Source organism: Ursus americanus, chromosome 27 (genome assembly GCF_024610735.1).
Source record: "Ursus americanus isolate L20-20 chromosome 27, mUrsAme1.1.p, whole genome shotgun sequence".
Classification (NCBI taxonomy): Eukaryota; Metazoa; Chordata; class Mammalia; order Carnivora; family Ursidae; genus Ursus; species Ursus americanus.
The window spans coordinates 24,272,667-24,299,007 of record NC_142153.1 but is presented as its reverse complement, the minus strand read 5'-3'; the positions used below and the strand labels follow the sequence as shown (position 1 = coordinate 24,299,007).

The 26,341-nt window shown below is 44.1% G+C and overlaps 1 protein-coding gene across 1 annotated transcript in view; it reads left to right on the top strand.

The window, feature by feature from the left end:
• PRAG1 (PEAK1 related, kinase-activating pseudokinase 1) overlaps window positions 1-26,341 on the top strand; it is a 50,704-nt gene that overhangs the window by 10,656 nt on the left and 13,707 nt on the right. The window contains exon 4 of the mRNA XM_045810855.2: window positions 18,561-18,715. Coding sequence (XP_045666811.2) covers window positions 18,561-18,715 — 155 coding nt within the window. The remainder of the gene's footprint in view (window positions 1-18,560; window positions 18,716-26,341) is intronic.

Sequence of the window (26,341 nt, the reverse complement as noted above, 5' to 3'; positions counted from 1 at the left end):
GGATTATATACAGTTCAAACCAGGTGGGATCTCAGAGGTTCTGGGTTCCAGCTCTTAAAAACAAGAAAAAGGAGCAAACCAAAAAAGTTCTTATTTCCAGGGGGAAATAGACTTTTGGGGAAGAAATCTAGGAAATAAAATTAACTTAAGGGAACCCAGAAGAGAGCAAAGAGCACGTGGTACTATTTAAAATAAAACAAACTCATATATAGTGTCATTTGAGGAAGGTGTTTTAAGCATTACTGACATCTCTTGAATCATCATATCTCCCTCGTGAGGAGAAAAGAGGGTGAGCTTGGGACCATAAGCTGACTTTTAATTCTGGAACTCAGTACTTACTGAATCCCTCTGAGGAGAGTGCCAGAAACCCACAGTCTTCAAATCTAGCAGGTCAGGGTGATGGCAAATTGGACTATTCATGCGATTACAGCCCACAGCTGATCCAGGACCAATACCAGTACCACACTGGTAACAATGGCAGGCTGGTGTCAATTTTCTAAGATGGAAAATGTTGGAAGGTCTTTGAATGACACTGAAGGTTAATTCAGTTTCTTTGCACGGCCCATCTGTTAATGGGTCCTATTTCTAAGAATCAGCCTCACCCACAAACAAAAATAGCAAATCTCATGACATGTATTATGTACACTCAACACTCTCAAGAAAGGGGTTGTTTTCATGCAGGACAGTATTACTTTCCACACATTCACTTAGCTCCTTCTGCTTCCTTGGACTGTTATGGAAGAACAAAGAGTCATTTTCTGGTTTGCCTAATGGTCCTTCTTTACAAAACTGACCGTGGCTTGAAGTTAAAAAAAAAAAAAAAAAAGATGTTGAGAATTTCCTATGGTCTTGTTTTGGGTGTTTTGCAGTAGCTTTTCTGTCTGAAATATTGTCCTCTGTAAGCTTCCATTAGGGTTCTGGAGAAGTCTCTTGCTGTAATGCCATGAGGCTCTCAATGCCCATTTTATACCCTTGAGAGGTGTTGAAGTGCCCCCAGTGTTCCTCCCAGCGGATGAAACACAGTCTGGGTTCTTCTGTGCCTGCTGCTGCCAAGGCAACCGTCTACACCTTCAGGCTCGCCAGCTTAGACTGGCGGACCTCACCGAGTCTCTGGGGCAATTTAGTGCCCCAGTTTAGGGCAGAGTTCGAAGGTGAGGGTTCACAAGTCCTGCTGGCGAGGAGGCTAAGACCTACGGGGAAACAAGTGTGGACTTCTTAGTTTCAATGTCATGTTCAAGACTTCAGCAGTTTCATGAGAGCAGTAGTGCCGGGGGAAATAATTAAGATGCAGAAGAGTCAAATTTATTTCTGCCTTTTATTTCTTCGCAGATGCCAACCTGGTTTTATTTATTTATTTATTTATTTATTTATTTATTTATTTATTTATTTATTTATTTTAAGATTTTATTTATTTATTTGACAGACAGAGACAGCCAGCGAGAGAGGGAACACAAGCAGGGGGAGTGGGAGAGGAAGAAGCAGGCTCATAGCGGAGGAGCCTGATGCGGGACTCGATCCCATAACACCGGGATCACGCCCTGAGCCGAAGGCAGACGCTTAACGACTGAGCCACCCAGGCGCCCCGCAACCTGGTTTTAAAAGACGTATGGCTTTTGAGTGACAAGGTCAGTTGAGGGAGAATGCTCTGATTAGTGCAGACAGGAAGTTCACAGAGAAACCCCAAATTAGGATGAGAGGCCCGAACTCAGAGGAGGAGTAAGGGCATGGCGGGGGAATAAGAACTAAGAGAGGTTTATATGGTGTCAGGGGCCAGAGGTCTGGCCCCAGATGAGACTAACCAAAAGAAAAGAGTTTCCCTAAGAAAGTGATAGAGATTTACTTTTGAAGTTTTCACTCATGCTTTGTAATTTTAACCCACTATTTAACTATGTTCTCTCCCTCCTCTCCGGGGATTCTGGGGAGCAGAGACTGAGTCTGTCTTTGGGCTTTTGCTCGCTCTTGATTCCCCACTCTCCCTCCCACGTCACTTCTCGGCAGACAGGTGGTGACAGTGTCACAGAGGAGAGCTCTTTTCTGTCCACAGAAGTAGCCACTGGGCCATTGGAATCAAAATCAAAATGATGTCATCATGTGGCCCCTTGGTAACAAGGCCTCTCAGCATAAGCCCCAAGGATGGGAGTAGAATGATCGAGATTGATATTTATCTCCAGACTCCGTATCCAATCTGAGTCAAGCTCCAGTCACTTTATTCTTTTTTTTATTTTATTTTATTTATTTATTTGACAGAGAGACAGCCAGCGAGAGAGGGAACACAAGCAGGGGGAGTGGGAGAGGAAGAAGCAGGCTCCCAGCGGAGGAGCCTGATGTGGGGCTCGATCCCGGAACGCCGGGATCATGCCCTTAGCCGAAGGCAGACTCTTAACAACTGCACTACCCAGGCACCCCTCCAGTCACTTTATTCTTGACGCATTTTCTGCTACAGTGGATTACGGTAGAACGACAACAATTTACTAGGAAAGCCCATAGTCTTGATGCATAGTGGGCTTTTCTTGTGGCATTTTGAAAATCCCAGTTTGTATTAGAAAGCACTACATGTGCATTGAGAATCTTCCCTATGTTTAGCCTTTTTGACAAAGCTGAAATAAGTTGGCTGGAGGTCGAATCGATCCAGGGAAGAATGCATACTGGGGATACTTCGGGGACAGAGAGTGCTCCCGCACATACACACAGAGTTCGGCAGACAGAACTCAGCGCATCAGCAATGCACGTTTATATCCTGCTCCCTGCCAGGGGTAAACGAATAGTTGGCCTCTTCCCCTGAGTTTGTGGATAGAGCCTGAAAACACCAGACATCTCGTGATGCTGTTCAGACCAGGGAGAATTAAAACTGATTCCTATATTTCTATACTGTAATTTTTAAAAAAAATCACAGAGTTGAACAGTAGTCTATATCAAATATTTTGTAACTTCTCTCCAATTTGGAGCATACATCCACGGTTAAGGCTGGGGATTAGAGATTCTTTCTGTAATTCATCAGGTGTCTACTAACTGCCTACCTTCCGTTATGCTGTGTATAAGGTGCTAAAACATCAGTGACTGGGTTCTGCCCCTTAAGGCCCCTGAGGGTTGAGTGGGTATAAATGAAATCAGCAGATGTGTCATATGACCACCACGGGCTCTCCCCCTGTTTTGATTCCCTTTGTTGAGACTGGTTATCGTAGCAACTGGATTCTCAGCACATTCTCATTCTGTTGGGTAACACAGAGGTAAGTTCAGCTCGGTGTCCAGGAGGAGCGAAAGAATACTCCTTCCTTTAAGTGTCTTTTGACCCGATTCAAGATCAAGGTTAGTACAGGTATATAGATAACCATTTATTTTTAAAAAGGCAGGATGGTGTGGGGAGGCAGATGCTCCTTGAAGGTCAAGTGCATGCTCAGCCATCTGTAATAACATAGCATCCTGTTTGGTGCCTGGTACATAATAGATGCTCAAGAAATGCTTGTTGAATTGTAGGCGGAGACCATGCGTGGCTTATCTCACTCTCTCCAAAAGCACTATGTTTTACACATCAGGAAATGTTGAAAAAGGAGCAAGTAGCCTTAAATTCTTGTACCCAAGTATCTTTCTGACACTCAGGTTTCTGGATTGCCCCAGTACCCTGTTTGGGCAGTTAACACAGTATGTCTGGCACCACGTTAAATCGGATCCCTATTTGTATCTCCTCAAGAAATCGTAAATTCCTGGGAGTATAGGAACCGTGTTTCATGTATTTTTCTTTGAATTTCCCATAGGATATCTTAGCATAGTACCTGGAACATAGTAGGTATTCAATACAGAATCATCGAATTAGGGGGAACAAAAGGCCAGAGAGAACTACAGATCTTTGCCTGATTTTTCACTGGACATCCCATTATAATTCTGTGCCTAGCCTTGCTCAGTAGAACATTGTCACCTTGAGTGAGAGAAGCCAAAGTTAATAATTATTAATGTTTCAAGGTGGGCAAACACCATATGGACACAATGCATCCTTTCATGGATTAATTTCTCTCCAATGAATGATTATACATTTCAGTTTTGCAACTGGGTTCATACTCTGCTCTTTTTTTTTTTCCCCGAAGCTGAGCAGGTGTGTGGAGCCAGCCCTCTCTTGCCCCAAGAATGTTCCTTGCAGGTAGTCATCACCTAAGGACCTTTCTCCCTACCAGTGAGTCGCAAGGAATTCGAGGTGTGGTTTCCCTTCTCTTGGCTTCGAGGAGATTTGTCATGCTTTCTGCGGTGGGTTGGAAAACACGAGTGTGGGCCATATGCTCGAGCCCCCTTTGTACATTAGGTGATCAGAGGGACTTTTTCCTAAAATGGCCAGCCTACTTTTTGGGTGTAGACTTCACCAGCTGGTGAGAAATTATCTGTTTGTGGTGTGAGTCGCTTGTTACTGCGTTAGGATCGGGCCGGCGTGCTCGTGAAAGGACTTCCTCTGAACAGGGTTGATAGACCAACTGCAGAGAATACTCAGCGGCCCTCTCTGCAGCTGATAACCTTCAGAGTTTGAGATCGGTCTTCCTCCCCTGTACTCAAATTGCTCACTATTTCTTTATGTTGACTCTTGAACACATTCCCTAGAACTGTTGGTCGTTAAGGGTGTTCCTGCTATTTCCATGCAAGTTTGTAAAACTTCCTGCTTCAATGAGCTTTTGTCTAATGCCTTGGGTGGCTTACTCTCTGCGTTTCTCTAATGGGCTGACTCATAGAAACAACTGTTCTTCGGGGGGGGGGGGGGGAAGGCGAACTTCCTGCAGATTGAAGACTGCTTTAAGAAGTCCTTCCCCTTTTACTCATCTTACTGTCCAGTACCTATGAGTGTCAGATGACCCCCTGACTTCCTGGTAGTTTGGTTTTCAGCCACTTTGTGCTCATTTATGCTTGTGCTGTAAAAACGTATCTGAAGTCTAAAACCAAGGCAAATAATTGGCAGGGTTACTATGTATGTTCCTGGGCTGTAGAACGCCCTTCAGAATGGCTCTTGCTCTTCAGGGAGCACCACAGGGCAGTCAGAATGAATGAAAAAATACAACGACATGGATAACTTGACATATTAATAAGTAATAGGACCCTGAAGATCAGGAAAAAAGGAAGGAAGGCTTTGGAATTTCAAAACTAATCATAGTGGGGTTGTCACTTCAAATCATGCTATTAATATGTGGAGCTCAAAAGGAAGATTTTGTGACGGCATATTCTTGAACCCTGAGGGCAGTCCGGTTGCATTCTCCACACCAGTTCCAAAGTGCTGGTCAACCGGAGTAGCTGCCTGAGCCCCACGTGGAAAACGGGGAAGATCATGTGCCCTCCCCCAGGAAAGTTCACCATGATCAGTTAGGACTGTCAGCAGGTTATGCCAGCAGGGAGTGTAGACATGTGTGCCAGGTATTTGTCAGTCTAGGTTTAGTAACTATTCCCTACACTAATTCAAGGGTTTTATACCTGGGAGAGGATCTGTGTTCTCTACAGCCCAGGCTGTCCTAAGCAAACTTGGGCAGACTGTGGTTCTCTCTTTGATTATAACCTCAAAGTTCTGACGTAATGCCAAAGGTTTTGTTTTCTCTTCATGAGTGATTATGAATATCCCATGAATTTTAACCTTTTTGAACATCTGTATTTGAGTAAGTAAGAGTTACTGTTAAGTCTATTACCCACCCGTTAAGTAATGCATGTTCACTTAGCTTTACCCTCTCTGGTTTGTAGCACTGGTTTTCTATGCTCCCCGATGGGAGAATGGGGGTGTAGGGGCAGGAAGTATGTCTCATCTTTTAGAGGGATAGTTTGAAAATGAAAATTCCATATTATAAATATGATATAAATATTATAGATTTATCATATAAATTTAATATAAATATATTATAATATAAAGATATGTTTTCATAAAACATAGTACATATAATTTTTCTTCATCTTCTTGACTGGTGATGAGTTAGGTTGTCTGTTTAAGAGATACTCAACTTCTGGGGCGCCTGGGTAGCGCAGTCGTTAAAGCGTCTGCCTTCGGCTCAGGGCGTGATCCTGGCGTACCGGGATCGAGTCCCACATCGGGCTCCTCCGCTGGGAGCCTGCTTCTTCCTCTCCCACTCCCCCTGCTGTGTTCCCTCTCTCTCTGGCTGTCTCTCTGTCACATAAATAAATAAAATCTTTAAAAAAAAAAAAAAAAAAAAAGAGATACTCAACTTCGGGACAGAGCGTGTATCCCAAGGAGCAAGGACAAGAAAGCCGGGACGAGAATATTCACTGATCTGTTACGTTTACTTCATGACCTCCCTTCAAACCTCTCAGAATGCCTTCTCTATATTCATGTCCTCTCCAAAACTTGAAAAGAAATTGTCTCTACCAGTGAATCCTAAATCCAGCCCCTTGATCCTATTTCTTATCCTACTTTCAATGCTTGTCCACACTTCCTATAAAAGCGGAGAAACAGAATGAAAGAGACTCTTCTTACAGTTCAGAGTCTGAAGTTTTCTTGGTTGTGACTAAATATTGAGGACTCGGCATAGGTGGAGCTAATATGAGTGAGTGAGTAAAATTCAGTACAAGAATACATCATGTGCCTGCAATCTCCATTTCTCAGTGTATGCCTCAGAGAAACACTTGGGTCGGTAAGGGAACACATAGGATAAAGATCATCACAGCACTGTTCAGAGAAGAGGGTAGTTGGCGCAATCCCGGCTCTTCGTGGCTAGGCAAACGGACAAGCAAAACGTCATGAGTATGCAATGAAATGCTTAATAACAGTCAGACGTTATGGGCTGGATATATGTCCAGAAACGTGGATGAACCTTAAATTACCTAGAGTGAAATAACTAAGAAACACAGCACGATCTGTAACACAAGGTAATTCTATAAATTGAAAACACACAAAGTAACACCAATTTTTTTAAAAGATAAATCCAAGGATATATATCCAAGGAAAGAGAGTGTGTACCCGGAAGTGGGAAATCGGGAACATAGAGAATTAGCGTAGAGATGGGGATGAAGGAAAAAGCTAAAACAACGCAGATCTGTGTGAAGGTGTATCATTAATTGAGGCATGAGGTGATCTCCCCTCTCTGCACTTGAAGTAAATACAAACAAAGAAAGACAATCATGGAGAAAGAGGATGTATTTGCAAGAAATAAAATGGCAACTAAGAATATCAAGAAAGATGGTGAATGTTTGGAATAGCTGCTTTGGAGAGTGGGAGGTCAAGTGCAAGGATTGCCAGGGAGCCCCAAGAGCTTGCTGCAAGCAGGAAGCATGAATTAATTGTGGCCCCAGGCTGCACGGTTATGCGCTTTCTTAGAGAGGCAGTGGGCTGCCTGGTATAGGAGTGAAAATTGAAAATGTTTGAACCTACCTAGTACGATATTGTGATTTATAATAAGAAATAAAAATGTGGTCTCCATCCCTGTTTCTGACACAGAGCTCTTCAAAGCCATGGAGTTTGCTAGGTGATGAATTTCCTAGGAGCCATAAAGGTGTGTTTTATTATGTTAATGAGGTGACTTTTGAACCCACCTAAGCATGGGGGCTGGTTGCCAGGAAATCAGCCCAGTGATTAGAGGGTTGGAACTTTCAGCCCCACCCCCTGCCCTCTGGGGAGGAGTGAGGGGCTGGAGGTTGAATCAGTCTTCAGTGGCCAATGCTTTAATCAGCTGTATCTTCTATAATGAAGCATCCATAAAACCCCCCAAAGGATGGCGTTTGGAGAGCTACGAGGTTGGTGAACCTGTGGAGATGTGGGTGGAGTGGTGCACCTGCCGAGGTCATGGAGGCTCCCCGCCCTTTCCCCACACCTTGCCCTGTGCGTCTCTCCTGGGTTATATTCTGCTAGTGAAATGTTTCTGTGAGTTCCGTGAGCTGCTCTAGCAAATGAATCAGACCCAAGGAAGAGGTCATTGGAACCTCCGGTCTGTAGCCTGTCGGTCAGGAGCACAGGTGGTGACGTGGACCTGCAATTGTCATCTGGGACAGAGGCAATTTAGTGGGACTGAGCCCTTAACCTGCAGCATCTGATTCTGTCTCTGGCTCGTTAGTGTCAGAATTGAGTTGTATGGTAGGACACCCAGCTGGTGAGAATTCGTGGTGTAGGGCCCCTCCCCCCCACCGCCATGTTGGAATTGGGTGACCAAAACTCTTACCTAGGTTGGGGGAGGTTTCAGCCAGGGCTGAGGGAGATGGGAGGGAGGAGCTAACAGAGGGCTGAAGAGGTGACCTGGGAGTGGGAAAGAAACCTCATCCTTTTTGGGCAACAGACTGGGCCAGAGTGGGGAGTGGAGAAGATCATCTAGGGGCTTTGTTCCAAGTAGCCCGACTCCCCCAAGCCAGGAGGGTAGGAACAATGTCTAATATATACACACAGATTTCTTAAGCCAATAGTTGGGCTCAGAAACTGGGTCAACAAAGTGGACTTGGAGCATTTGCTGAATCAAGAGAAAGAGGGAAAGATAATTCTGAAAGCATCGTTGCCAAAACCAGTAGTCTAGAAACAGAAAGATTCTGGTCAGGCACTGATTGTATTGGTGGATGGGTTCCAAGAGGAATAGGTCAGGAATAGGAGTCATTCCCAAGTTGGTGAGTAAGAATTTGCTACTGCTTTGGTTTACTCAATCACCAGAGTCCTCCGTTGGGGGTGGAGAGGTGGTGTGAAGAGAGAAGGAATCATGGGAGGTTCTTTTTTTGCATGGGAGAGGAAAGCTAATATAATAAAAGAGGTTCTTCTGTTTCTTAGTTTGTGTGTAATGGAGCTGAGCAGCCTGGTCAGCTGTGGAGTATGTCAGCCCCAAGCCTGGGGCTGCCGTACAAATTAGCAATGTCTTGAGTGGGAGATTCACACAGAGGTCTGGTTGATGGACAGATCAGTTCTTCCTAGTTCCTTTAGAATAATGCGTATCTTCAAAGCATCATCCTGAGGAATTTTCTTCTTTAATTTCTTTGTTTTTTTTTTTTTGTTGTTGTTGTTAAAGATCGTATCTATGTATTAGAGAGAGAGAGAGAGAGAGCTAGTGCCCCTGAGATGACACAAGCTGGGGGAGGGGCAAAGGGAGAATGGGGGAGGGAGAAGCAGACTCCCCACTGAGCACAGAGCCCAAGGCCAGGCTCCATCCCAGGACCCCAAGATCATGACCTGAGCTGAAGTCAGACACCCAACTGACTGAACTTCCCAGGCGCCCCCTTTGAGTCTCTTTCAAGTACCATAATAAAAGTAGAGGTATGAGAGAGATCTGTAAGCCATGTGCTGTTTTCTGCTTCTGTCCAGGTAGCAGAATTACTCAGTTTACTGGAGGCTGCTGAAGTTCTCCCTCAGTCTCTGTCTCTCCATCCATCCATCCATCCATCCATCCATCCATCCATCTTTCTGTATAAGGAACACTTTCCGTGCACCTGGTGCACCTGGTGTTTTTGGCACGTAACAAATATTAACTCATTGCATCTTGCCAGCAGCCCCATGAGATGAGTGTGACGGGAGATCAATACTGGGAGAAATGGGCTGGATGGGCAGCTGAGGCAGAGAGGGCTCAAGAGCCTTTTCTAAGGTACCCACCCAGTAAGCAGTGGAGCCAGGATCCAAACCAGGCAGCAGAGCCCCCGGGTTCATGGTCTTAACCACCCCACCAGGAAGCCTTCCTAGATGACTCTGAAATCCGTCTGGAAAGTTCAGCAAATGCTTGCACAGCTGTTCTTCCCAAAGGCTCCTGCGGGTCCTCCCACACTGTGCTGGCCTGTAGGAGGGCTGGCAGTCAGGGTACCCCTCTGTGGATTGCAGGTGCTCGGTTGCCCATTTGTTCTTCCTCGCCTTTTCATCTTCTCGTCCTTTCCACCCCTGTGTGAACACCTGTAAGAGCTTCCTCCTTGACTTTCCAGGCTGGGACTCAGGGCCTCTGTTCTTAGGTGAGTATATGGGAGATAAAGTGTAGTGCACTGGTGATGGGGTCTCTCTTACCTACTCCCTGACAGCTCCTGGCCTGTCCTCAGCCTCAGCTCAAAGCTCCCCAGGCCAGGTAACTCCAAACCTCTGCCTTCCTTCCCCCCTGACACCAGGCAGCCCAGAGCTTCTCTATAGGAAAGTGCACAAAAGAGTACCATGCCGACCCGGGCCGCAGATGAAGGAACTTGAATTTTCTGAGACCTGAAAGAGACCTGTTCTTTTAAAAACATTTGTATCTCTCAGTGCCAAAGTAGATCTGTATACAGTCAGGGCAAATGCCTTCAGATTTCCATTTGACCAATTCAAGCATTTTTATCCTTCCCTAAAACTAACAACTGACTTAAATGTACGTGTGCACATCCCTATCTTTAAAAATAAATATGGCTTTATTCCTATTTTTAATTGGTTTCCACTGAATGCAAACTGCATTCACTGTCAGGTTGAACCAAAGGGTTTTTCAGCTTGTACAGCTATGGAAGTCACTAGTGCATTAACTGCGTATGCAAATTAATAGGCCTGCACCGTGGGGAACATTGAGGTCATCTGACCGAAAACGAAACTGATTTCCTATCTTTATACATGCTAATAAATCAGGGGGTAAACATGCCCCCAGAGTAGACTGGACTTATTAGCCCTTTCAGTATATTAGAGACACTAAGATACTTGGAAAATAACTCCCTTAGCATTTTCATCAAAGAGAATCAAAGATAAAAACAATAAAAACCTTTCAGTATAGTTATCTGCCTTTCTCATCCCATCTCTTGAAACAAAAACTTTTTTTAATTACGAGATTTATACAAATTCAGGGTATTTTGGGACTGTTGTATTTTGTAAATATGAGAAAGATTGGGGTATTGAATCCAGCTTTATTGAGGGGTGTTTGCTCAGTGTTCCTGCCTTTTGCAAGTTTTGCTAGGAAAGTGTAATTCTTTACCAAAAGGAAACATTTATGCTCCCAGATTACACCGAGTTATTGAAACAGAGGCAGATAAAGTTAGTCAAGAAGTATTTATTAATTACAGTGCGTTCCAGTATATTCTGAGTGTGACACAGCTCCTCAAACAGTTTATAATCTGGGCGTGGTAACAAGCCTATTTCACATGAAACAATTAGAATAATCTAGCCAGGATTATAACCTAATGCCCGGTGATGTGAATCAGACTGTGCGTTGTGTGCTCCAGAGGGGACGGGCCCGTCAGAAAAGGCTGCAATGCTTTGGGAGGGATTTGTAGGTAAGTGATACTGACCCTGGGTCTTGAGGATGTAAAGGTTTGAAAGGGAGAGACAGTTGTCTCGTCAGAGCCAGGATGGGGAGGGGACAGTATTGCAGAGTGATTTGGGGACAATGAGAGATTAGCCCAATTGGAGCAAAGGATTTATGAGGAGAAATAGTAGTATATTAAACAAAATGGCAATATTTTTTTTTTCCCAAATGAGAAGTCTAGCCATATGTTCTAATATATAAACAACGGGGGAAAATGTTTGAAATTGAGATTGGCAAAGGATATCTGGGGTGTGTGTTTCAGTCACCATAGAGAACCCAAGATCCAATATGGTGGCCGAGGTTAAGAATACTTACAAGAGCTCTATATAGGGCTCATTACGGTCCACCATCATTATGAGAGCCGTGTTTTAGAAAGACTTGGAGTGAGCGTGCTCAACCCCAAGGCTGCAAATCTATTCTGAAGGTATAGATGGAACCCTCTCTCTATTTTTTTAGAGGAGCTTGATAAGTATTTATCTCCCAGGTTGTAGGTTTGTTGAAGCAAGGATGGCATCATCTCTACTCACTGTTGTATCCCCAACACCTAATCCAGTGCTCACCACAGAGTAGGCAGTCAAAATTTATTTCTCGAAAAACCTGGGAATCCCATTCAGGATAGACAGGACAGGGGACACCCTGCAGGTAATAGAGACATAAGTAAAAAAAAGAGGTGCTTTTATTCACCAGGCAAGCTCAGTGTTTCAACTTGAATCATTTAATGATTTTGACCTTAGCATGTGGCCACATAGTAGAGAATGAGTGGGGTGAGGCTGACTGTGTTTCAGAGTGTATTTGAATTGCTCCGAACATCGGAGCCCAACAAGACAATTGGAGATTAAAGCTGCAGGTCAGAGGCAGAGCCGTCCCTGTTTTCCTGTGCTTTTGCAGGAAGTGCATTTTATAGAAAAGTCAGAGAGGAACTGAGGGGAAAGGAGAGCTCTGAGCAGTGAATTCACAGCTGGCTGACAAGGCGCTCCGGCCACCGTCACCGAAGCTGGCCCTCCTCCTCAGGGCTGCTCCATGGGACCCCGCAGTCACTGGCCCACCCCGCCCCTGGGCTCTGGGGGGCCATGCCGATGAGGATGGCACGACGGGCCAGAGTCTAGGATGGTAAGAGGCTCTCATTCTTTGATTTAGGCATGACTTGACTTATTTGCATCTAAAACTAGTCTGTTTTCACTTCTCAGCAATTTAAAAAACGGGTGTAGCCTCTGTAGCATCTCAGAGCTAGCTCAGAGGTCTTCTCCGAGTCACCCCCAAACTTAGCAGTGAATCTGACCAACCCGAAGGCTCGGCGTGCAGGTGTACCAGGGTCTAGAGTCCCGAGTCTGAGATTGCGTGCTAGTGTTCTTTGGGTTTTCCTGAGCTTCCGCTCTGGAGGCAAAGGGCTCTCAACCGAATGCGTGTGAACGAAACACGAGTCAGGGCAGTGAGAAGGAACCTGGGCCTCCGTCACACTTTACCAACTGTGCCGTCCGATGAGGACCCTGACGGCCGCGTGAAGCTTGAGACGCCGTCCCCTCCACACACTTGGGCCGGGCCTCCGTTAAGAATTTCGGACATTCTAAAAGCTCGGGGGTATTTTTAGATGAGGCTTGTTCCTATGAATGAGGAAGTCTGGCAGATGGCTCTTCCGCCTGGATTATTTTTTTCCAGCTTTCTACCCATACAGTAGGGAGAAAACTCTGGCTGGACTTCTTTCGCTAAGGACAATGGGGGGAAAAGCCGTTCTGAAAACTCCGGGCGGCAGCTGCAGGGCTCAGTCTCCAAGGACCCCGGGCCGCTGGCCGGGTGTTTCATCCTACTCTCCTGTGACTGTGGCTAATCAACGGGAGGCAGGGAAGGAAGTCTGAGTAAGAACAAGTCGTTTATCACGCTGCGTGAGCGAAGACATCTGTGCAGGCCGTGCTCTCCCTGCAGCCGATAAGAATGTTATTCACCACCCAGAGAGGAAAGACCGGAGTATGTGGTTTCTGCCCGTTGAAGCCACTTCCTTAAATGACATGCCATCACATTGCGTCTTCTAGATGGCTGGCACCAGTTTTATGAACATCAGATCAAACGCTCATTATTGAGGGGAAAGCTTCGCCTTTAGAAATAATCAGTAGAGTCTTGTTGTGCGTCGTTGGGCGCACTTGGGTGGTCATCTGGCCTTAGGTCCGACAGAACAATCCAACAGGGCTCAGAAAAGTCACCTTTGGAATATCGAGCCTTTTCCGGGGATTCGTAAGAAATCTATTGCATACATAGATGGAACACACAAAAACAACTTGATTGTCAGTCTCTGCTCTGATGGTAAGCTTCCCCTTTCATTCTGAAATCTGAGGTAGTGTCGCTCATTCCCTACTTAAAATGGCAATTCTCTAAGAGTGCAGATTGTACCGGCTTCCCAGATGGAAGATTTTTTGATGCAATTCATATAAAAGAGTCATCACTCCCAAGATTTTGCTATTGTGAGAAAGGGTTACGCTTTCTTCCCCATGTACCCCAGAGCATTGCAGATGCCTGTTGGGCTTTTGTTACCTGGTGGGAGCCTGGGCTTCTCGAGCCCTTTTAGTAGAGAAACAGTAATATTCCCAGAAGCCATGAAGACATGAAAATGCCCCCTGTGCTTAGATACCGAGATTTACCACTGTCTACTTTTGGAGGCTCGCCACTTCCCTACACATACACACACGTGTGTATGCTGCTGATTTATACCGCAGCCCCAAGAATAGTCTGATTTTTTCTGCATTCACTCGGTGAATTCAGAACTATCACTTCTCCCTCATAGTGACTAACTGCGAAAGAACTGATTTCTGAAGTCTCAGAAGAGTGGTTAGGTCCGAGAAATAACTTTTTCCATCGGTAAGGCTCTTCTGTGGTTATTACTGACCTTCACTGAATCTGCCTGTCCCATAGTGGGGCCTGATGGAAAGCCTGCTGGGTCATCCTTTCTGTCCCTCGCCTTTCAGAGGCTCGGCAGCAGGTCAACAAGAGCGGCCATCCCTGGGCTCATGCAGGCCCTAGTGACTTTCTTTCCTTCTAGAAATGTTCATTTTCAATTTATCAGATATTTCAAGCATACAGTGACATTCAAAGAATAATTTCACTGTCATGTGTCCTCCAAAAAATTTTTCAAGTGTTATTAAAGTTTTTGTCATTTTAGATTTTTCAAAAATAAAATATTTCAGGTCTAGTGGAAGATCACTTCGTATCTAGTTTCTGTTTCCTTTTCCCATTGTTACCTAGAGGATTCACTGTCTTGAAGGTGATGAGTATTAGTTCCATTTTACTGCATATATATGATAAACAAATTATAGCATCATTATGTATTTTTAAAAATATATTTAAATGGCATCACACTGTACTTGAAAACTTTTGTAAGTTACTTTTTTTTTTTAATTGAAGTAGAGTTGGCATACAATATCGTATTAGTTTCAGGTGTACCAACATAGTGATTTGACACTTACGTACATTATGAAATTCTCCCCTTGAGGTGTAGTTACCATCTGTCACCCTACGAATTATTATAATATGATTGACTATATTCCCTATGCTGTCCTTTCCATCCCCGTGATTGATTTATTTGATAACTGGAAGTTTGTACCTCTTCCTCCTCTTCCCCTATTTCAACCCTCCCCCCCACTGACTCCCCCTCTGACCGCCTCTAGTTTGTTCTTTGTTTTTATGAGTCCATTTTTCTGTTTTGTGTTTGTTCATTTTGTTTTTTAGAATCCACCTGCAAGTGGGATCGTAGCGTATTTTTGTCTTTCTCTAATTTCACTTAGCCTGATGCCCCTTTAGGTGCGTACATGTTGTTACAAATGGTAATTCTCATTCTTTTTTATGACAGAGTAATATTCCATTGTATATATGTCCCACCTCTTCTTTATCTGTTCATCTATCAGTGGGCACTTTGGTTGCTTCCATATCTTGGCTGTTGTAAATAATGCTGTAATAAACATAGGGGTGCGTAAATCTTTTTGAATTAGTGTTCTTTTTTTTTTTTTTTTTCAGTTAAGTACCCAGAAGTAAAATTACTGGATCGTATGGTAGTTCTATTTTTAATTTTCTGAGGAACCTCCATACTGTTTTTCATAGAGGCTGTACCAGTCGGCATTCCCACCAACAGTGCACAAGGTTCCTTTTTCTCCACATCCTCGCCAACGTTTGTTATTTCTTATCTTTTTGATAACTAGCTATTCTGACTGGTGTGAGGTGATTATCTCATTGTGGTTTTTATTTGCAGCAAGCTACTCTTAACATTCAACATTTAAGAATCCTTTCAATATTAGTTCATTAAAGTCAAGTTCATTTATTTTTGAATTCTATATCATATTCCATTATAAGACTATACCACAATGTATCCATTATTTTATTGATGGATACTGGAGTGTTTATGATTCTGTTTTTGCTGTTAGTAACACCATGAAAAGCCTTGTCCCTGTACGAAAGTTTCTTTAGATCTGCACTGATTAGTGCAATAACCAGTAGCTTAAAATGTGGCTAGTCTAAATTACATTGTGCTGTTAGTATAAAATACACACCCGACTTTGAAGACTTAGAATGAAAAAATTAAAATAAAATATCTCATTAATGATTTTTATACTCGTTGCCTATTAAGATGATAGTATTTTTATATATTTTGTTAAATAAAAGAAATTGTTAAAATAATTTTGCCTATAGGGGCGCCTGGGTGGCACAGCGGTTAAGCGTCTGCCTTCGGCTCAGGGCGTGATCCCGGCGTTCTGGGATCGAGCCCCACGTCAGGCTCTTCCACTATGAGCCTGCTTCTTCCTCTCCCACTCCCCCTGCTTGTGTTCCCTCTCTCGCTGGCTGTCTCTCTCTCTGTCGAATAAATAAATAAAATCTTTAAAAAAAAAAAAACAATTTTGCCTATAATTAGGCTGCCAAAAAGTTAAAATTATATATATGACTTGCACTATATTTTATTGGACAAGGCTGGTCTAAAGCAGAGCTCAGTAATCTACCATCTACAGTGTGGTCATCTGTGTTTGTAAATAAAGTTTTATTTGAAAACATGGCCATTCATTTACAGATAGTCTGTGACTGCTTTTCTGCTCCAGCAGCAGAGCTGAGTAGTTGTAACAGAGACCACATGATCCATAAGCCTAAAATATCACCCACCAGGGGCTCCTGGGTGGCTCAGTCGTTAAGCGTCTGCCTTCATCTCAGGGTGTGATCCCGGTGCTCTGGGATTGACCCCTGCATCGGGCTTCTCTGCTAGGAGCCTGCTTCTTCCTCTCCCACTCCCCCTGCTTGTGTTCCCTCTCTCGCTGTCTCTCTCTCCCTGTCAAATAAATAAATAAAATCTTTAAAAAAATAAAATAAAATAAAATAAAATAAAATAAAATAAAATAAAATAAAATGTCGCCCACCAGGCCCTTTAAGGAAATGTTTGTTGACCCCTGTTCCAGAGCAATGATTTTTAGCCTTTTTTTAACAATGACCCACAATAAGAAATACATTTACTATCATGATCCAACGAGCACACACGTGAAACAAAAGTTTCACAAAACAATGATTCAAAAATCCTTACTATAATATTTTCATATTTTCCGGTCACATAACAGCATATTTTGTTAAAATAAACTGCTGGTAAATTGCCATGACTCACTAAATTGACTTAGCCATTCATTCACTACTAGTGATATGAGTAACATTGCTCAAGGACATATATCCAAGCATGTGTGTGTGTGTGTGTGTGTGTGTGTGTACTCACACAAACACATATTTACATATTTTTTAGTTTTATCTGTTTATATACATTTCATTCAGTGTTTTTGTAGGTTTACAGAATGGGGCGCTCTGCCAGCTCAGCAGCTCTGGTGCTGGAATTTCTCCCTTGGCCGTTTTCTGGGCCTGAGGACCAAGAGACTCCAGAGGCCACTTCGGAGGGGCTGGGTAGTTGCATTGCCACAGAGCTGGCTTCTCTCCTAGATCGAGGAGTTGTCATTACTCACAACTGCATATCCAGGCTTTATCTGCAAAAGCCATGATTGATGGACCTGATGAGAATGAAAATATTTTTTAAAACTTTATATGATTTTATTTTGCCAGAGGGTAAAATAAAGATAATCTATTGCTACAGCACTTCCTAAGGATCTCATATTTCCAGAGCCCTACGGTGACATTAAAATGTAAGGAGTAGTATTAGTCATAACCTTGCCTCCCGGTCACAACTTACACTGGACAGCTGTAAAATATTTTTTTAATGTGGTTCTAAGAATTGGGGGTGAGGAGAAGGACGTGTTCCTAAAGAGTATTTTCATGGTGGCTAACAAACTTTCTCTAAACTTTTCTGGTAATCAGCACAGGATCCCCGTGACTGCAAAGACCAATACAGGGCCTGGCGATGTTGAACAGAAAGAACAATCGATAAATTCTTGCCCATAAGGTCATGTGCATTAAATGAAGCAGTTCTGATGCCAGATCAATACTGCATTGCATATTTCCTACGGCAGATATCGAGATATAGATCTGCTGCGGTGGGAACAGGACTGTCATCAGGAAATATCAGTGCAGACAAATCTGGGTTACCACGAACAGGGAGAGAGAGCTAGATTGATTGTGGTCTGCCTCACTTTGTGGCGAAAATGTCAGGTCGGAGTGAATATTCATGTAGTCCTTGGAAAAAGGGAAGGAGAAATCAATAAGCTAACCGCTCTACCTGGTAATGGCAGTGTTTTCTCCAAGGCAAGTGATTTTTCTCTTGAACTTGGTATTCCGGTCCCTGATAGGTTGGTAAGGGTTGTCTTAGAAATGCAGCAAGATTTCATAGAAAGCCTAAGGGCGGATTCTGTACTTCAGGAAGAAGGGTTATGTTAACATGTTTCTGAGCATTACACTAGAAGTCTGGTTAAATTGATATAAAGTTTTCCTTAATTCCAAGGAGCAACCTAGACCCTTTGAAGCTCTGTCAAGAGAGTACCAGGCAAAAAGAAATCCCACCTTTTTAGTCCTGATTTGCAATTCACTTGTCCTGTGATCTTGCAAAAGCTACCCAATCTCTGTTTATCTCTATACATTGACTCGTATGATAATGTTCGTGTTTTTCTTCATAGAGATGTTATACAGTGTATAATAGGTGACGTAAACGTTTTGGCCAACAGGGTCAGAATATGAAGGCAATTCCTCCCAAATCATGATTTTGGCATTTGTCTAAATTTCATAGACTCACTCCTAACCACACTTGAGAAATTTCCTACCGTTCATGTGCATAAGGTTTCAAAAGAGTGCCCGTTCTCTCTTCCCAAAATCATTTTTTCAAAACCTGCTGGCACTATTCAGGCTTTGGGAGCATAGTAGGTTCATGATACATCACCTGGCTTTTGAATATAAACCAAATTAATTGCTTTTATTGTTTGTTCTTACATTTTCCAGGCACCTTTTAAAGATGAACAAGAGCAGCTCTGATTTGGAAAAAGTGAGCCAGGGCTCTGCGGAGAGCCTCAGCCCGCCCTGCAGGGTCCACGTCAGCTTCACCACGGGTTCCACGGACAGCCTGGCCTCGGACTCCAGGACCTGCAGCGATGGAGGTAACAGACTTGACCTTGACGGGGAGGTTTAGATTCTCCCGAGTCTGGGAGGCCAGCCCTGGGCTCACGGCCAGGATTTGGAATGGCTGAGCTAGACCTACCATCTTGGTCCTGCTTTCCCCATGAGGTAGACTCCACCGAGGAGCCATTGGCGTTAATTCCCTGTTGGATACATGATGAGGCATCTCAACCCGCGTTGCCCTTTCCACTGACGCACAGTGTGTCCACAGATTCCTGGGGTGATGAGCCATTTATATATAGGTCTGTTCTCCATTTCCGTCCTCGGGATTGGTTCTTGTGGGATTAGGTTCCGCCAACCTGAGGTTTTTACCCTCCACGTTTCTCTCTCTCCCTCGCCGCCATCTTGTCCCCTCCTTCACGTGCATGAGTGTGCACACGTGTGCATACATGCACACACTTACTTGGACACAGCAGCTGCTTACATAAATGTTGGTTGAAATAAAGCACGGAGGCTTCATGAGACTACCAGCCATCCCAGTCCCTGGAGAAAGCTCTAAGGCGTACTATGTGGGTATGTCCTGACTGGGCACATTCCTGAGAAGGAACTCTTGTGTTTCCGTAGTTGTGATGGGTAGTATTATTATTATTATTTTTTAAAGATTTTATTTATTTATTTGACAGAGATAGAGACAGCCAGCGAGAGAGGGAACACAAGCAGGGGGAGTGGGAGAGGGAGAAGCAGGCTCCCAGCAGAGGAGCCTGATGTGGGGCTCGATCCCAGACTCCGGGATCACGCCCTGAGCCGAAGGCAGATGCTTAACAACTGTGCCACCCAGGCGCCCTATGTGATGGGTAGTATTAAAACCTCTCACCACTTCAACATTCTTTGTGTGCCTGTGTGTCTTCTCCTGCATTTCTCTTAAACTCGCTTTAGCATGTTTGGTTTTGACATGTACTAACATGACGACCTTTCTCACTCCTATGGAAATATTTCTTCCCGGTAGGCAATTTTGGAGTCGAGGCTTCTGTCATAAAATCATAATCACCAACACATTTCTATGGGAAAGATGAGTACTGCTAAGTCTAGAGCATATGTCTGTCAGTCTGTGGCATGTTCTTATGGGAACCTTCTGACAGCTCAGACTTCAAAACGGGAAATCTCTTAGTCTTGATTGGGGTGGCATGTAGCAAAGGAGGGCTTTCTTTCTCGGCAGATTTTCCTGGGCTTACATCTTTTCCCTTTTCCCATCCAATTGTGCAAAAATTCAATGAGGTGGGTTATTCCTCAGAGGGTTGGGCTGGGCACTTGAACCATTGGACTCTGTGCCCTGACGTGCTCTCTCGGGGATTGTGACCAGTTCTGAGGGAGCACTGTACCATGGAGCCCCACTGGCTACCAGCCAGCTCATGTTAATGAGAACTCTACCTAACTGTCTGGGCACTTGGCTAGTCAGAACCAGCAAATCATGTTTGCTCTCAGGACTCTTCAGGTCCAGCTAGGAAGACAAGCCTAAAACACGTGACCCATGGGTGGCTGGTCTAAGCTAGGATATTGGGCTTCCCAGAACATGAATGTTTATCAAGGCTTCCAGAAGAGAGAGGAATCAATGAGGACTGAGGAAGGGTTCAGGGAAGGCATTGGGAGAAGATAGCACTTCAGCTCACGTCTCAAGTGTGGTTAGAATTGAGGAGGTAGAAGGGAGGAAAGGGCTCTGCAGGTTGTGAAAACACAAAGGAGGAGCCAAGGCAGGGTTAGCAGGGCACGCTGGGAAAAGGGTAGGACCGACACACTTCAGTGGAAGCAGGGAAGGCGAAAATGGGACCGGAGGTTGGTGGGAAGGTAGAGGCTGGATTGTACAAAGCTCTCAAAACCGGTGTGTGGAAGTGGAAAATAACAGAGCCACTGGGGATTCAGGAGTACGATGGTGCCAACTAACTCAGACATTTTCTAAGTAAAATGAATATATTTTCGTGGTTCTGCCTTTATCATGAGCCAGTTATTCAATGGGAATGCACTTCAAAATTCGGATTCCTAGATCAACAAAAAGTATAAACCTTGTTAGCAGGCTCTGGGTCCTCAGAGTGAACCATTTCCAGCTCCTGCTCCTGCTTATGACTCTGTACCCAGGTCATATTTTCTTTGTCCAGCCTCCCTTTGTCACATCTGTTAAACACGAATCCGGAGACTATGGAGAACCACGCTGGTCACGAAATGGGAGGAACCCTTCTGTCCCATGAATTCTTACTCGCTTTTACCTTGTAAAAATCATATTGAAATATGTATCCATCATGCCTTTTGTGACTATTTGTATCTAGTACTGAAGCTGAGAGAGTGGATCTGAATAAGAGAGGGAGAGTCAGTTCAAGCTAAATTTCCTGGAGACCGGAATGTAGCGTCTACTTCTCTAATACTATATGTTAAGTCAAAAGATAGCACGAGACTATTTGTTTTGTCAGTAAGAATTCACTAATGAAAAGAGATGCATTTCACGGACTTTTTGTATATGCAGAAGAGGCCGTCCAGAGTGAACTGAGGACAAAATAATTCTCGAGTGTATCATAACAGTAGTTTGTGTAAATTTCTTGGACGCTTATCAGGGGTAGTGGTTAAAGTTAGTTTTCTACTATTTGTGTTTTGTGGCAAGAAAAAAAAGTTTTAAATTTTATAAGAAAAGGGGCACCTGGGTGATGCAGTCAGTTAAGTGTCCAACTTTTGGTTTCGGCTCAGGTCCTGATCTTAGGGTCATGAGACTGAGCCCCGCGTCAGGCTCTGCAATTAGTGCGGAGTCTGCAAAAGTTTCTCTCTCCCTCTCTTTCTGCCTCTCTCCCTCATGCATGTGTGCACCCATGTTCTCTCTCTCTCTCTCTCTCTCTGTCTCTCCCCCTCTTTCAAATAAAGAAATAAGTCTTAAACATTTTTTTGTAAGAAAAACAAACATAATTGAAATTTATAACTTTGTTGCATTTTAAAAACCAGTGTGTCTAAATTTTATGTTTACAAACTATCCTCTTTATATCAATATTAACTTCACTTCTTTATGCTTGTATCGCATGCCATACCCCTCAGAGCACATCTGTTATCCCATTTGTCCATGCGGGCAATTCAAGTGAACAGTGAGTCAGCTCGGTGGAAGGAAGAATCCATAGAAGCAGTTGTTTGGTTTATGCTTGGTTTGGGAGGGACAGACTGCATGCGTGAGGACAGATCTGTGACTGCTGCCAAGAGGTGATCTGCAGTGAATAGCTGTGCAACACAGCTTCCGCTGAATGATCACTACCAAGGTCATCAGCAGACGCCCATGCTTTAAATGGTTCCTTTTATGTAAATGAACCTAATGTCGCATTAAGATCATTTTCCCCTTTGATTTAGGATAACGGTAAAATTCAGTGCCACAGTGTAACAACCACCCTGGATGCCAGGTGCCCACAGTACAGGAGACGAGAAAGTGCTCTGTTGAATGGAAGCTGTTGGCACCAGCAGTAGGGAAGAGGTCTGGCCACACAGTGAACATAGGTACGAATTCACAGGAAGGTATGAACCAGGTCAGTGTTCGTGGCTAGTGGTCCAGAGGTGTAGCCAGATTCATGAAATATCTTGACAGTAGTCAGCTTCTTCTCCTCAGTCATAATGCCAAGAGGCATTTTTTTAAAAGATTTTATTTACTTATTTGAGAGAGGGGGAGCGTGCACACGAGAGCAGATGAACGGGAGCGGGGGCGGGGGCAGAGGGAGAGGAAGAAGCAAACTCCCCCCTGTTGAGCCGGAAGCCTGATGTGGGGCTCGATCCCAGGACCCTGAGATCATGACCTGAGCTGAAGGCAGCCACTTAGCCCACTGAGCCACCCAGGCGTCCTCCCCCCAAGAGGATTTTTTAAATATATACATTAGTTCAGTCATTGATTTGATAGGTATTTGTTGAATCCAAACCTTGTGCCGGGTACAATATTAGATGTTGAACATTCAGCAGTGACAGACAATGCCCAGTTCCTCCTTTCACGTTCAAGTGGGGAGAGATGGACAAGGAGAAAGGTAAAGGACTAAGGTAGCCAGTGTGTCCGACGGCTGAAGTGCCAGGGGGAGAAATCGAGCCAGGAAGTGGGTGGGGAGGGGAGGGCGGATCTGTCCAGAGGAGAGACAGTAAGTCCACAAAGATCAGACATCAGTCAGGAGTGACAGCCTGACCTTCACTGAGCAGATTCTGCAAGAAGAAAAGGTGGCCCTGAAAAAGGCATCTAAAACTCCCTAGCTGAAAATAGTGTGTTCTGACTATCAAACAGGCTGTCAGAGCACTTGATCTTCAATTGGTGGGTTTGGTCTAATATATTCCATTTGGTGTTTGGCTCTAACACGGTTAGGCCACCCCTGTGGAGACAGACTGAGTCATGGGGTCTGTTCTCGGAGATTGATTCGTGAAGGATGAAGAAGCAATCCTAAAGGAAGAGGTACTCATTTTTAAGAATGTCTGTGGCCTGAGCCCTCACAATATCACAAAAGTGAAGCTTTACCTTAAACTATTCCCTTTAAACTGAATTTTTAAATATTTATTATTACTTCAGTAAAATCAGTACATGTCTCTGATAATAATTCACATGATGGGGAAAGATATGAAATGAAAAGTCGAAGTCATCCGATGGCCTCTAAATGCGCTCCCACCTTTGACACCTTTTGAGCGCATTTTTCTATATCCTCTCAGAAATTTTTATCCGTATTTATTTTTTTTTATTTTTTAAAAGATTTTATTTATTTGACAGCATGAGAGAAAGAGCACAAGCAGGGGGAGCTGCAGGCAGGGAGAGAGGGAGAAGCAGGCTCCCCGCCAAGCAGAGGGCCCGATGTGGGACTTGATCCCAGGACCCTGAGATCATGACCTGAGCCGAAGGCAGACGCTTGACTGACTGAGCCACCCAGTCTCCCCTTTTATCGGTATTTAAAATGTCATAAACCTCAATTCAACACATTTTTGTACTTAATATATCTTGAAGTCTTTCAAATCAGAACCTTTGAATTGATCTCGTTTTTGTTAATGCTGCGTATTTTGTCATTGTGGAAAGCAGTTAAACCCCTCTCTCAACAATGCATAGTTAGGTGATTTTCAGTACCAGTCTCCAGTAAGATCCCATGACACACTAAGATAATTTGGTGAGCATATCTGTAAGATAAATTCTTAGAAGAAGTGGAATTGATATGTCAAAACATATGCATTTTAAATAGATGTTCCCAAATGGTCCCTTAAAATGTCAATGCACGCCTCCATCAACAGGATGGGAAAGTGCTTTGAACTAACGGGTAATTTTACTGTTCATTTGGAAAGAAGACCCCTACTGATACTGTGTTCTCACAGGGGACGGAAAGTGCAGGATTCTGGGGCCACGCTGAGGCGGTGGGCATGGAATGTTTGCCATAAGCCAGTTTCCAAACTGAGACTGGGCTTCTCCTCTTTTGCATGTAAATTGCATTCCCATCTTGCTTATTGTTTCTTGGGATGATTAAGTGTTCCAGAGAGACTCCTCACGAGTGCCACATTTTCCTGCCAGTGGTAAAATGTTAATAATGTGCTTCCATTTTCAGACCACATTTACCTTCTCAGGAAAGCAAGGGTTCTTTTTGAAGGGGTACTTGGCTGCTTTTTTTTTTTTTTTTTTTAACATTTAGAGTTGAGCCTGTCTGATTGCGTGACTAAACAAGAGGTTGCCAATTTTTCCTTGGAGGAAAAAGCTACACGTGAGGCTGGACCCTCCCCTCCGCCACCCACTTCACGTCTACAGGGTGGGAAGAGGGGTTCGGCAGAAACCTGCCAGAGTACCACTTCTGTGCGCCGTTGGCAAGGTGCCCGCATAGATGGCTTTGTTTGAAGGAGGCCACAGGCCGTAGGAGAGGTTTGGTCCCTCTGTTTTGTTCCCTATGCCTCGCATGTAGTAGGTGATCAGGAAACATGAGCTGAATGAATGGATAGGTCTACGCAGCCATTTCCATCCATACAATCTATATCCTCATTTTAAACAGTGATCCATGGAACACCCCCAGGTTTTTCAAACAAAAGAAAATTCAGTTTGCTTTACCTCACCTGCAGTTGGAGAGCAGCCAGACCCAAAAGCTAAGAATTTGGAGCTTGGGTCCTCCTGGCCCTGACTCTGCCCCTTGGCCTCCACATTTTTTCTGGCTAGCTGCTGTCGGGAGGCAGCGCTGTGCGCCGGGGGAGCCAGACGGGCTCATTCACACAGCTCAAAACTGGACTGACCACTTCCTCCTTAAGCTTACCTCTCATTTTGGCTGACGAGAACAATGAAGGTACCTATTAAAACCCAGCAAGAAGAGAGGACTCTATAATAAAGAAAACATCGCAGTACTACGTTTGAACTTCTGGCCTACATTTCTGCCTTGGCTTTAAGCTGTTTATTCCAACCGCTGAAATCCCGATTTCTTCTCTGCTTTCTAAATATAATGGCACCAAACCAGTATACCTTCCCCTTGGTCTTTTTAGGATCCCACCCAGGGCCTCGTACGTGATGTGTAGCTTCCCCACCGGAAACACTTTCTCTCCTCTGAAACGCACACATTACAGAGATGCAGGAGTGTTCTAGTCTATAGCTGGCTGCTGGCTTTATATGCAGAATTAGAAATTGGAAGAAAAACAGGAATGGGGGTTTGGAGCTCTCTGGCCCGATTAGTATGAAAAGTCATTTAAAAACCTACCAATGATGTAACTATGGTGGAGGCAAACTTCCCAGAAAAGTATTTTCCATTCTCACCTTTTTTTACACTCTTAGCTGTAAGCCAGAATTTGGAAACAGGGTGATCTAACACCAGCATAAAACCAGGATATATTTGAATTCTTCTCTTTGCTATTGAATCTGAGTCCTGAGAATACGGGCTGTTGGCCAAAGTTTTTCCAGGACTTTTTTTAAGGCACAGTTTCCTGAACCAGTGGTTTGCCTGTGGCTTTTGCAACTATTTTAGGTTTCTGTCCCCTCTTCTTTCTGGCTCTTCTAAATGCGGAGTGTGGCAGCTGTTGCAAATACAGTTGACCTTGGCAAAAGCATAGGACCCCTGCACAGTCAAAATCCACATATAATTTTTGATTCCCCAGAAACATAACTACTAATAGCCTGCTGTTGACCAGAAGCCTGATAACATGAAGAGTCAACTAACACATATTTTGTATGCTGTAGGTATTATATACTGCATTCTTACAATAAAGCAAGCTAGAGAAAGAAAATCATAAGGGAGAGAAAATACATGTACAGCACTGTACTGTATTTATGTAAAAAAAAAACCACATATAAGTGGACCCATTCATTCTGACCCCATGTTTTTTAAGGGTCAGCTGTAAGTAAGAATCTGGCTGCTATGTTGCCTACAGCCACGTTCATGAGAAGGTTCCCCCATGAAAGGGCGAAGAAACTGGCGGAATCAGAGTGGGTCTTTAGGGGTGCCCTCTGGTCCCATAGCAAGTAGGTACTGCTTGTGTCATGGTGGAGGAATCACAGTTTCATCGAGAAGGGCCACAGGTTGACATCTCTTTCGGAGTAGCCCTGGGAAAACTACCAGCTGGGCTGTTATGTGGTCCTGAGGCAGCCGGGGGCTCTCAGAGTGAAGTATGATCTTGTCACTAGCTGTGGTTCCAAATCTGGAGAAAAACATTAAGAAACCGTAAGTTAAAAAGAA